Source organism: Macrobrachium nipponense, chromosome 12, assembly GCF_015104395.2.
Source record: "Macrobrachium nipponense isolate FS-2020 chromosome 12, ASM1510439v2, whole genome shotgun sequence".
Classification (NCBI taxonomy): domain Eukaryota; kingdom Metazoa; phylum Arthropoda; class Malacostraca; order Decapoda; family Palaemonidae; genus Macrobrachium; species Macrobrachium nipponense.
This window is the reverse complement of record NC_087205.1, coordinates 103,125,074-103,138,062: the sequence shown is the minus strand read 5'-3', so window position 1 is coordinate 103,138,062 and position 12,989 is coordinate 103,125,074. Positions and strand designations below refer to the sequence as shown.

General features: G+C 36.2%; 1 protein-coding gene across 2 annotated transcripts in view; it reads left to right on the top strand.

The window, feature by feature from the left end:
• LOC135224720 (F-box/LRR-repeat protein 6-like) overlaps window positions 1-12,989 on the top strand; it is a 48,537-nt gene that overhangs the window by 11,343 nt on the left and 24,205 nt on the right. For both annotated transcript variants that reach the window (XM_064264007.1, XM_064264008.1), the window contains exons 2-5: window positions 5,849-7,395; window positions 9,953-10,116; window positions 11,575-11,747; window positions 12,032-12,172. In XM_064264007.1, coding sequence (XP_064120077.1) covers window positions 6,236-7,395; window positions 9,953-10,116; window positions 11,575-11,747; window positions 12,032-12,172 — 1,638 coding nt within the window. In that variant the 5' untranslated portion in view covers window positions 5,849-6,235. The remainder of the gene's footprint in view (window positions 1-5,848; window positions 7,396-9,952; window positions 10,117-11,574; window positions 11,748-12,031; window positions 12,173-12,989) is intronic.

Genomic DNA, 12,989 nt, shown 5'->3' with positions numbered 1-12,989 from the left:
AAGGATCTTGTTTGATTCCAGTTAATAGGATGATCTAAATCTCTCATGTGCACGAATAATGCATTCGATATTTGACCACTTCTCACTGAATATTGGTGCTGTTTGATTCGTTGTGAAAGTGATTTTCCAGTTTGTCCATAATATATGTTATCGCACTTTACATATACGTATATATATAATTATGCATATATATACCTATCCTTAAATCCATCATAGAATGGTGAGGGGAAACTGGGGACTTGGAACAAGTACTTTCGCAGCATATTCTACATTTTCAAGTTCACACTGAATATATAATAGAAGGTGACAGACCTTTATATACAAAACAGAAGGGGGGCTAGGGTTACAGTTTGTTAATCTGAGTAGCATGTTCTTTGTGCATAAATATATACACATAAGCATATACAGTGGTCCCCTGTATGAATAGCTAGGATCTGCAAATACTTAGAACCCTGATAAGTAGTTTTATCACAAAAATTGCATTTATGAAATTTATATGAAATTACAGTAATTTGTGGATATTTTTCATAGAAAAATACACCTCAAATACAAGAATTTCCCGCGAATAATGGGTAGATACGGTCCATAGAGGAATATGTGAGAACGCCTATATGGCGTATCCACTATACATGCTTATTATATATAACTTATTAATATCAAATTCAGTTTACCTTGACAATAACTTTCATCAAAAAGTAATTTGAATAAGTTAACATGAATAAGATTTGAACTAGAGGGGCAGTGACTTTAGCCAACAATACTTTCTCCTAACTTTGACTTTCACAAACCCTAGGTTTCAGTCTTTAGACCAGGAATATGTATTACATTTATAAACTCTAGTTGTAAGTGAAGCTAAAATGTGAATGTCCTGAAATAGGCAAGGGTGAAAGAGAAGGTTTCTAGTGTGAGTCTAAACTCTGGCAGGGTTCAAAGAAAGTGAAGGGGGTGTTGGGTTTGGTGATTTGAGTGATGAAACTATAAGTGATAGCAAAAGAAACCTGCATGGATTCTGAATAGAGACTGTTTTCTAGAATGATAATGGAAATAAGAATAGTTGATGTATATGTAATTATGCTCTGAAAAAGGTTAAGGTGGCGAAAACTAGTGTCTTATGGTGTTACGTAGCACACTACAGAGTGATGATGACAGTAGGAGTTTCTTGTCACATTTGATCAATACCTGATTGAAGCAGAAGTGAAAATAGAATTTACTGTAGTTTTAATCAGGGAGATATACATAGTACAGAGTATTGACAATGATTAAAGTTGCCATAGTTGATTGCTAGACAGAAGAGGTTTGAAAAAAAATTCAAGAGAATGAGTAATGAACATGGTCTGAAAAACTATTGATAGAAATGCATTAATAAAATTAAACAGGGTAGATTTTTAGAGAGGAAAAGAAATTGTGTTGGTATAAGCAGATTATGAAGCAAATGGAAATTTCTTTTAAGAAAATAGTACAGTAGTGGGTCAATTGAATTAGTGATTGAAGAGTTGTTAAATGCATAGGCTAAAAGAAAGTATGATTAATGGAAAGACATTACGTGGATTTGGGGATGTAAAGGGAATTGCCTGCTAAGGCAGCAAGGGTTGTTGAAGATGGATAGAAGCCAGGAGTTGCTGGAATTACTGTACAAGTGAGATTTCGTAATAGTACGTACACATGTAATTGAGTTCCTGCATATGTAGAAGTTATGTCTGGAGGAGAGAAATATGCCAGATAGATGTCTGAGAAAATTGTTTTATTGAAGGAGAAGTGAAGGTGAAAGTGATGAAGGCTGTCGTCTTACCCCCTGTGTGGTAATTATTGCAAGAATTGAAGCCAAAGCTGTGTGGTGAATTAGCGTGAGCCAGTAAGTTCATTTGGGATTGTAAAATATTTGGAATTAAAGGGAAAAGTCATTTGGCATACATGGAACAGAAGGGTTACAATAGAATTGATAATTGGAAAGTGTTGACGCTCAATGGTGTAGAAGGTAATGTCTTAAAGTTGACTATTGATTAGCTCTTAAGATGTAAGTGAAACTTACCCTAGAATAGTTAGTTTGTATTAGATCTGTGTCAGATACAAGTTTGTGTTTTCTCTATGGCAGCTTTTAATAGTTCTTTAGAGTAGTTGCAACTTTGTGGGATAAGAAAGGGGTGTTATGTATGAAATGAATGATGTTTGTAAATGACAGAGATGGGAATTGGGAGTAGCATGTAAGAGGCAAAGATGTAAAGTTAATATGAGCTTGAGTATGGGTATGTGAAAGCCATGTAGTTGAAATTGTGAATTTTGTTGGCAATGAAAAAAATGAACTTAGAGACGTGTTTTGAGTCGGGAGAGGAAATGACCCTTCTCTGCCATCAGTTAGCAAATCTTCGTGTGAACATGATCTTGATGCACTACATTGCCATTTGGAGTTTGATCTTGAGACAGGTTTTGACTGAGGGCAGCTTTTCCCACAGAAGTGGATTAGTGTTGAGGTCTTCCGTGCTTTTCCCAAAGAGTAAGGTTGAAGCAGACGTGGAGGAAAGGTGGTTTGACACTCTGTCTGCCGTTCAGTATCTTCGAAACTTCTTTCTGGTTAGACGTGAAGGAGACTACAATCAAGCCTGAGGGGCTAGTTATGTCATTTTCATTAGGTTAGGGAAAGGCCAGGCCTATTCCAAAGCTTAAGAAGGCTCTTGCAATCTAAGCTTTGCAGTTTGGCAAGAGGAAGAAGGGAAGAGGACCCTGAAAATGGCAGCCCTCCTCTCCTGTTGTCACTTGGGGGATATCTGTTGCACCTTTGGGCAGTGTGGCAGCAATAAAGAATGGGGTCCTGAGTAATATGTGTCCCTTTGGACTGTTTCAGGCTGCCTTTAAAGAACTGAAACCATCTCCTTTCTCCATGACAATTCTTGTTCCCAGCCTTTTCTTCAGGACTGTCTAGAAGCTCCTGTGAGAAAACACTTATCTCACAGGGCTATATGAAATGCCCAGTATCACCATCAGTCAGAGGAGGTTTGTGCCAAATTAAGTAGGCCAATACTTATAGATTCAAAAGGGTACAGTATCTCTCCAGTCGAAGATACTTTTCAGTGGATCGTAGACTCCTCTGTCTACCTCCACTGAGGGAAGTTCCTCTCTTACTTGTTTAATCTTGCCCACCTTGTGAACTCAGGCTTCTTGTGTTCTAAAGCAACACCTGAAGCACCTTTAGAGCCCTTTAGGAGAATAAGGGATAGGAATGCTCAAGGCTGTCTTGTAGTCAGTCAAGAGAGTAGGTTGAGGGTTGAGCTTCACAGCCTCTTACATAATGCAGTGTACAGAGGATTGGAGATTCTCTTGTTTATGTTCATTTCTGGATGAGCATAAAACCCCAGGACATGTCTTTCCTTGAAGAGAAATTAAAGTCCTTTTCAATGCACTCCCCCTTAGAACTGTACAAGACAAGGATAGGGTGCTCTTGTGCCCTGTAAGTTTCGCAGACCTATCTGCCCAGGACTTAACCTCTGGACAGTTTGTCACTGTTAATACTGACAGGCCCAAATAGGAGTTCTCTAAGAATTATGTTTTGTTCAGATTTCATGCTGTCAGTAAGTGGGTGCATGAATTCTGAGATAGGGGAGATAGTTTTGTAACCAGAGCAAAAGATGCTTTCAAGAAGTACGTATTAGGTGAGCACAGGTACTAAGGGCCAGTTGTTGGGTGCTGCCAGACCACCTTTACCTCTTTTTACTTCAAGGATATTGCATATTTGTCCTTATACACCTTACCCTTAGAACCTGTGGTAGAAGCTCAATATGTGTAGGAATTCAAGCTCCATTGGCCAGAAAAGCATCTTGCGTGAGGTTCGCAGGTGGTATGTCAGGTCACAATGGAGCATTGCATCTCTGACTGTAGTAGTTGTAAGATGTGACACACTCCCTTTTAACCAAGAGGGTTGGCATGGCAGTATAGCACTTATGTCTTCGAGAGGATGATTTGCATTTTTTCAGTTGTACAAACCTTTGTCTTTTATCAGGATTCCACCTTTAACCAACCTTACACTTGTCAATTTTGCTGAAGAAAAAAGTAAATGCATACTGTCAAGTGAATGTTTGTACTCCTACTCTCTTGCTTTTTCATTCCTTTGGTGCTAGTGGACTACCTTGTTACCAAGCTTAAATGACCAGCTCTTAGTAAATAGGTATCCATGTAAATATGAAGGTTTGCACATCTATGAAAATGCAAAATATATAAGCGCCTCAGTGGCGTGGTTGGTATGGTGTTTGGTTTCCACCTCGCTGGTCGCAGGTTCGATTCTCGGCCATTCCATTGAGGAGTGAGAGATGTGTATTTCTGTTGATAGAAGTTCACTCTCGACGTGGTTCAGAAGTCACGTAAAGCCATTGGTCCCGTTGCTGAATAACTACTGGTTCCATGCAATGTAAAAACACCACACAAACAAACAAACAAACATCTGTCTTTATATAGGAATTACTTTCAGTGCAAGCTGAGGAAGGCTTTTCTACAACACACCCTCGCCGAGTTGCGTACTTACCTCATAGCCTTCGTTGAGCATGGACGTAACATTGCCTTCCTGAGCCTGATTGCTTCCTTGCTATTCATTCATCTCAAATTTATTTTTCCTTCCATTTTGTTGATTGAATAATTGTGGTATATCTGTTCCTGTTTTTGAATATTGCAAAGCCAAGAATCAATTGCTTTCTCTCACCTTTTAATGTAGATCTGCACACCTTTTGCACTAAATGCCACAAACGTGTGTGTTCCATAAATGATATGTACTTGCTCCGAGTGTTGTGAGTGGTCCCCGGAGCAATGGATGAGATTGCTAGGAAGAGGAAATCCAAGAAGACTGCTTGTCCATCCTTGGAGGGATATTCCCTTTTGAGGATACCAGGTAGCTCCTTGTCTCTTCCCATGCGATTCCTGTAGTCTTTGCTTTTATCTAGTTCAGGAATATATGTATTGTGAGGTACGTATATATAATGTACGGGTCCTGTTACGAATTGTTTTCTACGTCTTGAGCCACCTGAAATTTAAGACTTAAAGTGGATTGTTATTTTATTAACAAATTAGTAAGTATGTTGGGGCCAAATCAGAAATGAAGGGTGGATTTTTCCTACAGTCCCCCAAAACATACCGTAATTCAGCTCAGAAAAGTGTGCTGGGAGGGATTACAGTATATTTTGAAGCAGACAGCTTGTTTTAATATATAACTAAAGCAACAATAGATGTATTTTGTAAAAAGCTTGATTTTTTCTGTTGGACAAATTCAGTATATAATTCATTAGAAACAAAAAGTTGAGATTATATATTTGTCATTTACAATTAAATAAAGCTGATAAATAAAACTGAAACTAGGCTAAATGAAAGTCTGTCTCAACATTGCTGCCTTTTCAGGAACCAATTTTGTCCATGATTGCTGATTGATACTCCCAGTACATAGTTAATTTTCATTTATTTGTTTCCAAAATTGGGTGATGAAATGACTTTCATACATGGTCATTAAATCCATTGAGGTGTTCTACAAAGGGAAAAGAATATGAGTCTTACATTGCTGGTTTTGGTTTTGTGAAAATGTATTGTGTGATTTCAACTAGTAGTATGTATACAATTATGTAATTCACTAAATCTGTGTAATTTTTTAATGTATAAAATTTATGAATTTGAATTACTTAAAATTAGGTACTATATGACTGATGTCATCACGATTTCTTTTAGAGCTGACATTGTTAACACTGTAAAGGTAAGGATATATTTTCAGATAAGCTTATAGTATTTATAGATAAAACTGTTAATTTTAGTGTACGTTATGAGCTATCTTATCTAACATCTCTATGAGCAATAAGGATTAATTTTTCCATTTCATTTTCAGATTACTCTCTTGAAACTACTGCACAATAGCAGTAATATTAAGTGACTAGTCACTTAAGTGCTCCAGTGGATCTTCACCCTTTGGGCCACCATGATGTTACTTCTTGTTCTAGAGCTCCTCCCCCAGTATGGGAGGTAAAATTTGGCGTAAGCCTTGAGCTGTACTCTGGTCTTACGCCACTCTGCTACAGATTGTCTATAGCCTTTTGGTTACTAATGCCAATGATAATATTTGGCTCTGCATTCTCCAAGTGATCAAGCTCTGAATTTTATCATTCAATTTAAGAAAAAGGAATTGAAAAGTGTTGAGTGATATTCTTATGCTTTTGGGGGAAAAATACTCGTTAATACTTTTATTGGTGAAGTTATTTTGAAACACGAAACTAAAATGCCTACAGAGAGCCTTGGGTTAGATTCTAGAATGGCAGCGATGGACATGGACCCCAAAGGCTTTAGTCCTATGTCGGGACCAGATGAGAATATGAGCTCGCCCCCTAGTGTGTTAACAACGGCATCTGCAGGTTCAACACCCTCTTCCATCCCTTCAGCTGGGTCCACACCATCGTCCATTCCATCTGCTGGATCAACTCCGTACCAGTACAATGCTCAGGAGGATGTGGGAATGAAACCTGTAACCCCGTCTTCTGACCACCAGCCCATTACTCCCATGACCCCCGACCAGCCCATTACACCAGACCAACCTATCACCCCTGATCAATCCGTTCCATCAGACCAGCCCATTACACCAGATCAGCAGCCTCCCAGAAGTCCAGGGATGTATGTGGATGGAGTGAAAGATGGTTTACAAGTGGAAAAAATGGATGAGGTAAGTGAGGTAAAAAGACATAACGATGTAAGTGAATCCAAGGTTCATAATCATCCAAGTGGGAGCAAAGACAGTGAAAGAAGAGATGATTGTTCTTGCATTTTGTGTGAAGACCACAGAAGACATGCAGGGGATCCACCTCCCACTCTTCCTCCCCCTCCTGTAAACAGTGACTTTGGGTATCCTGTTGATGCCAGCATGAGTGAAAGGTTTAATAGTGGGGAAAAGCAGTGTAGTGTTGTTGGCGAGGGCAAGACAAGGGGAAAACGAAGCAAGGACCCAAATGCTCCCAGCAGACCTCGTAAGCGCAGACAGTCAGGAAAACCTGCTGTGCATTACCAAAGTGAGATATCACAGGATTCAGAGGTCACTGGAATAAGAATGAAGATAAAGTTGACTGTCCCTCCAATAAAAGAGAACAATTCGCGTGGCTTCAGCAGCTCTCCACACAGTAACCTAACTTACAGTGTAGTATCTAGTCCGAGTGAGAAGAGACCTAGAAAGAGAAGTGGACACAGTTCAGAAAGGTGTCATTCTGGATCTTCCTCATCAGAAGGAAAACGAAAGAAAAGAAATTTAGAATTTGTTAGTTGGGGACCAATAGTTAGCGAGGTGAATGGCGAACCACAGTCACCTTGGGCGTGGAAATTACCAGGCCACATCTTGCTTGACATTCTGGACATTGCTTCCCGAACAGCAGGAATCCTTCCATTACTTCTCAGGTTAGTATTCAATATGTTTGAAGTTTTTTGTCTAATACTCTTCACTGAGTTACTGCCAAAAGTATGTAATGTAAAGTTTTTCATTCTTTTCAGGAAATCATTCACTTTTAAGTAGACTAATATGATTTATAGGTTTATTGCATTACACTGATTTTTCGTATTCTTTTTTTGTTTTAAAATATTTGATGTCCATGAATTTTAATCCCCCCCACTTTTTTTGTAATGACATTAACTATAATTTATTTAAAGAGATTTTTCCCTCAGTTACTTTGTTACTTTATTTAGAACAGTTGATGATAATGTTATAAATGGCTGAACTTTGTAGCTTAATAATACTATTAATTTCAAAACTTCTCAACATTAGGTATGTTGTGCTCAAAATGAGGTTGATACAGTGCAGGAAAACAATTGCTTTACACAATTTTTATTTTCCTTGAAGACCTTTGATAAAAGAAATAAAGAATGACTTGATTTTTAATGATTTTAGATTTATTTTTCTGATTGCTGTGTAAAAGAAATCAAGGAGTTGATAGGAACATGGAGAAAAGTGAAGTGCAGGGGTTTATTTAGAATACATTTCAACATTGAGAAGTAGTGTTATCATCAAGAGTTTTTCCTGCATTGTGTAGTTGTGAAAGTCAACAGTCCAGGTATTGAAGACTGAAACAACAGAAGTTTCGAGTTTTATAGTAAGGGACTATTTTCAGATTTATTTTATCAGTCTTTGCTTTTAAACTCTCCAAACTTTTCCATTGTTGTTTTGCAGGTGTTCATAGTACATTACCTGCAGTTGTAGTTCTTGATTGTTGTTGATGCTGTAAGGTTTATTATTACTGTATGTATATGTAATTGTATTTGTCTAAGCAATTTTCAAAGACTTTTACAAACTTTGTAACTGTTACCATTACACGTAGCAAGTCATATCCTTTCATGATGATATTGAACAAGATCATCTTCTCTTGCTGTCTCCTCAGTTCCGATCCAGATGCTCATATTCATATTTTATGTCAGAAATCACTTTAGATTTGATTGTCATTGTTTCCCTTATAAATTGCCTTAATGAGAGTTCATATTTTTTATTTGTTAAGACTATTCTCCGAAGAGGTAGGTATGTAGTAGTACTTGGAATTTATAAATATGCCCATACTCCTTTTTTCCTTCCCTTGTTGGTTAAGTAAAAAAGCTGAACCGTATTACCTGATTGTGTCTTGCAGCTAATCATAAAGCAGCTCTCAATGATTTTGATGAATTGGGTATAAGAGTAGTTTTGAAGCATTTAGTATTAATGGCCCCTCCCCCAAGTAGAGAGTAAGAACTAGAGCAATTCCTCACTATTCTTATGAAAATATAAAGAAATTTGCCAGAAAAATTATTTTTCTTGTTAGTACAGTTGTGATGTATGTGACTTTTAAGTGATTTATAAAGAAATTTGCCAGAAAAATTATTTTTCTTGTTAGTACAGTTGTGATGTATGTGACTTTTAAGTGATTTTTTTGTATAACAATAGTTTCACTATATTTGATGGTTTTGTGTCTTGATAGACAACGCTCATTTGTCAGTAGAAATTGGACTGTAGAAAATCTTGGTGACTGAATGTTTTGTAAATAAGAAAACGATGCATAATATTCAGGTCAATTATTGCCAGTTTATATCATTAAGGAGTTCGGCCATCAATATTATTATTATAACCAAAATGAGTTATTATTAAAGTAAAATGTCAAAACATCGTACACACAGCACAGCCACCTCATTTAACATCCAAAAAATGAAGTTTTTTGGATTAGCATAAAACTCAACTAGTACCTATAAAATTCAGTACGTATAAGAATATTACAACCAATTCACATACACTCAGATTCCAAGAGTTACATGGTCAACTATAAGAAATTTATAACAATGAATGTTTCTGCCATCATTAATCATATTATAGCCGAAGTATAATATATATATACAGTAACAGTATGATATAGCATTAATGTCTGAACTACTTGGAATTTACTCCATGTAATCAAGTGTGTTTGGAATGAACTAACCCGGATAATGAGACTTTCCAAAGAATTGGTTCCTATGTAACTGGATTATTCCATTTTCCATCTTATTGTATAGTAACAACGTTGGGGGTAGTACCCATCATAGTGTACCCTGCTGCACAGCACTGTACAGTGCACTAAAGCTTCTTGGGTGCCTTCAGCTTTCATCTCTCCCCTTTTGTTCCATTCCCATCTAGTTCTCCAACTGTTTCGACTTAACTGTGTTGCTATTTTCATTTATCCAGTAGAACAAATCCTTTGGTGAGTCCCATAAGTATCGAAATGTAACTTCTTGACCTGTTTTATAATTTGTTAGCTATAAAAAATACAATTTGATAAAAAAAAAAAAAATTATAAGGGAGGTCAGCCAATTGAATAGTTGTTTATGTTTTTTTGAACATGTTTATCATTGTTTTTGGTTAGAAGGGTATTTTTTAGAAAAAGTAATTAATGATACATAGTACAGTAGTTAGAATCACAATATTCATTGTCAGTAATGGAAGTATGTCCCATGTTTTGTTTTATAGAACATCAAGAGTGTGTAGATTCTGGCGTATGGTGTCAACTGATGCTCGGTTGTGGCACACAGCAAACCTATCCACCAGTAGGATCAAACCCCGTTTTCGTAATGAGAAGAGGCTACTTTGGCTTCTAGAACACAGACTTCCAAAAGTCCGTGATTTAACGTTAGGTAAGGATGAAGAAATGCAGAATGCATTTTGCATGTACATTATGTATCTACAAAATATTCATAACAACTTCTGATATGCAAAAATAAGATAAGAATGCTGTAATTCTGGGTTTGCTGTATTTGATGCTTTCCAGTTGCATTTCATCGTTGATAAATGTGTTTTGATTAGATTAGTTTAATTGTGGTATTTAGCTGAATATGATAATCAGGAATTGGTGAATGAATATTGTTAATTGCAAAGTTGTGGTTTTTAATTTTTGATATTTTTTCACCTTGATAACCAGTCTAAGGGGAGTGCCAACAGCGTAAGGCCCCATTATAACCAGCCTAAGGGGAGTGCCAACACCGTAAGGCCCCATAATAAAGCAGTAAATAACTGTTTCTACCTTATGATTGAAGGGATTTGCTTAAAATTTTTACTACTTCCTCTACAACTAATAATGAAAATTCTCTCGTGTTGAAATTTAGAAATTCGGCCTCTTTTAAGTTCATTTGTTGTGCATTGGAAAAAACCATGACATCACTTTTCAAAATTGATATGCAAAATTAAAAGTTGCACAGAAAAGTTTAAATGAATTTGGTTTAGTCTTTAGAGAAGTAAACATTTAGTTTGGAAAAGAGTAAGTTTTAAGAAAACTGCAGTTTTATATGTTTTCAATTTGTTGTTCACAGTAAGTACTGTACAAGTGGTGAACAAAATTGTTCATGTACCAATCTGTAAATTTTTTTAGTGATAATGTTTCAAGAATTGTTTAATTACACATAAAACAGTCCAAATGTATAACTCAAACTTGATCCTATCCAGAATCCTTCATAGACTTTTTTATTATTTTTATAATTTGTTGTCCACAGTGCCATACAGGTGGTGAACAAAATTATATATATATGAACCAGTCTAATTTTTTTTTTTTTTTTTATAAGGAATAAGCAATGTTACAGGATATGTATGTTTATTTACCCATAAAACAGGCCAAAAAACTTATAACTTTGAAACTATAATTGTAAGCTATTTAATTAATACTCTTAAATTAACAGTACTAAAATAACAACACTTATCATTCTGACATATTGTTGTGAGGACTTCCAACTTTGCTTCGCAAGCCAATTTAACTAAAAAGAGTGAAAATGAATATGTGCATAATTGTCATATTGTACATACTACTTTATTTTATGTTATTTTATGTTAATGAAAAAACAATTTTTTTTTTCCTCCTAAAACCAAATGATGTTATCAGAGCTGTTGAATGTTTTAAGAAATGAGTCAAAGAGAGGTGATGAAGATTATGCCATAAATTCTTATGGTCTCTTTGATTGTTAATTTTTATTTTATGTACTTTTTTGTTTTGGCGCTCTGCTGAGTCAGAATAGTTTAATCCCTTATTAGATTACCTCATTTTATGACTGTTCATATCCCATATAACTACTTTGTTAACAAGAAGTATTGTATTTTCATATTAGCTGGTTGGAATGATGCTGTGACGCCTCCAATCTTGCCAAGGCTGGTTACATTCTGTCCAGAGCTAACTAGCCTGAACCTTACAGACTGCCATAAAATTCACAGTGAAAATCTTCACACGCATCTATCCAGGTGTCAACACCTTCAACGACTTGACCTCACCAATATTATGTCGGTTAGTAACATTGCTTCAAGTAAACTGAAATAAAAGCTAAGCAAAATAAATAAAATATTTATTGAATTAAAAGGATATCACTGTTTTTAATGGTTTTAATTTTGTTGAGAAATAACACCTTTAACAGTAAGCTTTAAATCATTTAAATAGCTGATTTTAACTGTAACTTATCCAAATTCTCTGTATGCATATACAACTGTTCTTGCTTAATGATATTTAATACAGATTTTATAATTTTTTATCAACCAGACTAGTTTTTTTAAAGATTGATTGTTTTTCTTCAGTCTCACAAACCAACACCAAGATGTGCTGTTGGCCAACAAACCTTGTCAGACTTGGCATCAACAATGAATACACGTTTGACACACCTTACTCTGGCCAATAATACTCTGTCCAACTTGCAGTCTCTTATCAAGGCCTTATCTGTAAGTATTGTAGACGTTTCTGTATTGGCTTTTGCAGATCTATTGCCATTTATAGTATGGTTAAAACTCAGGAATTTAGGAAGGTTAAAAAATGCACTGTATTTTTTGCAGTAATTATTTTTATTTTGAAGGCAGATGATTGTTATGTGTTGCTTTAAAAACTAAAACAAAACAAAAAATGTCAAAACTATGTGATGAAAGTAGCCAAGAAGAGAAATGTCTAATTTTTTGTGAATGTAAAAATATAGCTGGTCTCGTCTCCCTTTTAGTTTAATATCTGGTTCCATGTCCCTCCTAGTTTAATAACTTGTCCGTCTCCCCATCTCCCTCCTAGTTTAATAGCTGGCCTCATCTCACCTCCTAGTTTAATAGCTGGCCTCATCTCACCTCCTAGTTTAATAGCTGGCCTCATCTCCCTCCTAGTTTAATAGCTGGCCCCATCTCCCTCCTAGTTTAATAGCTGGCCCCATCTCCCTCCTATATAGTTTAATAGCTGGCCTCATCTCACCTCCTAGTTTAATAGCTGAGGCCTTCATATCTTCCCCTCCTAGTTATTAATAGCTGGCCTTCACTTCCCTACCTAGTTTAAATAGCTTGTTTTCTATCCTCACCCTAGTTTAATAACTGGTCCCATCTCCCTCTTAGTTTAATAACTGGTCTCATCTCCCTCTTAGTTTAATAAACTGCGGGTCTTCATCTTCCCTCTTTAGTTTCAAGAACTGGTCTCATCTACCCTCCTAGGTTCAATAAAACTGGTTCTTCATCTCCCTCCCCCTAGATTCCAATCAACCTGGGTTCCCATCTCCCTCTTAGTTTA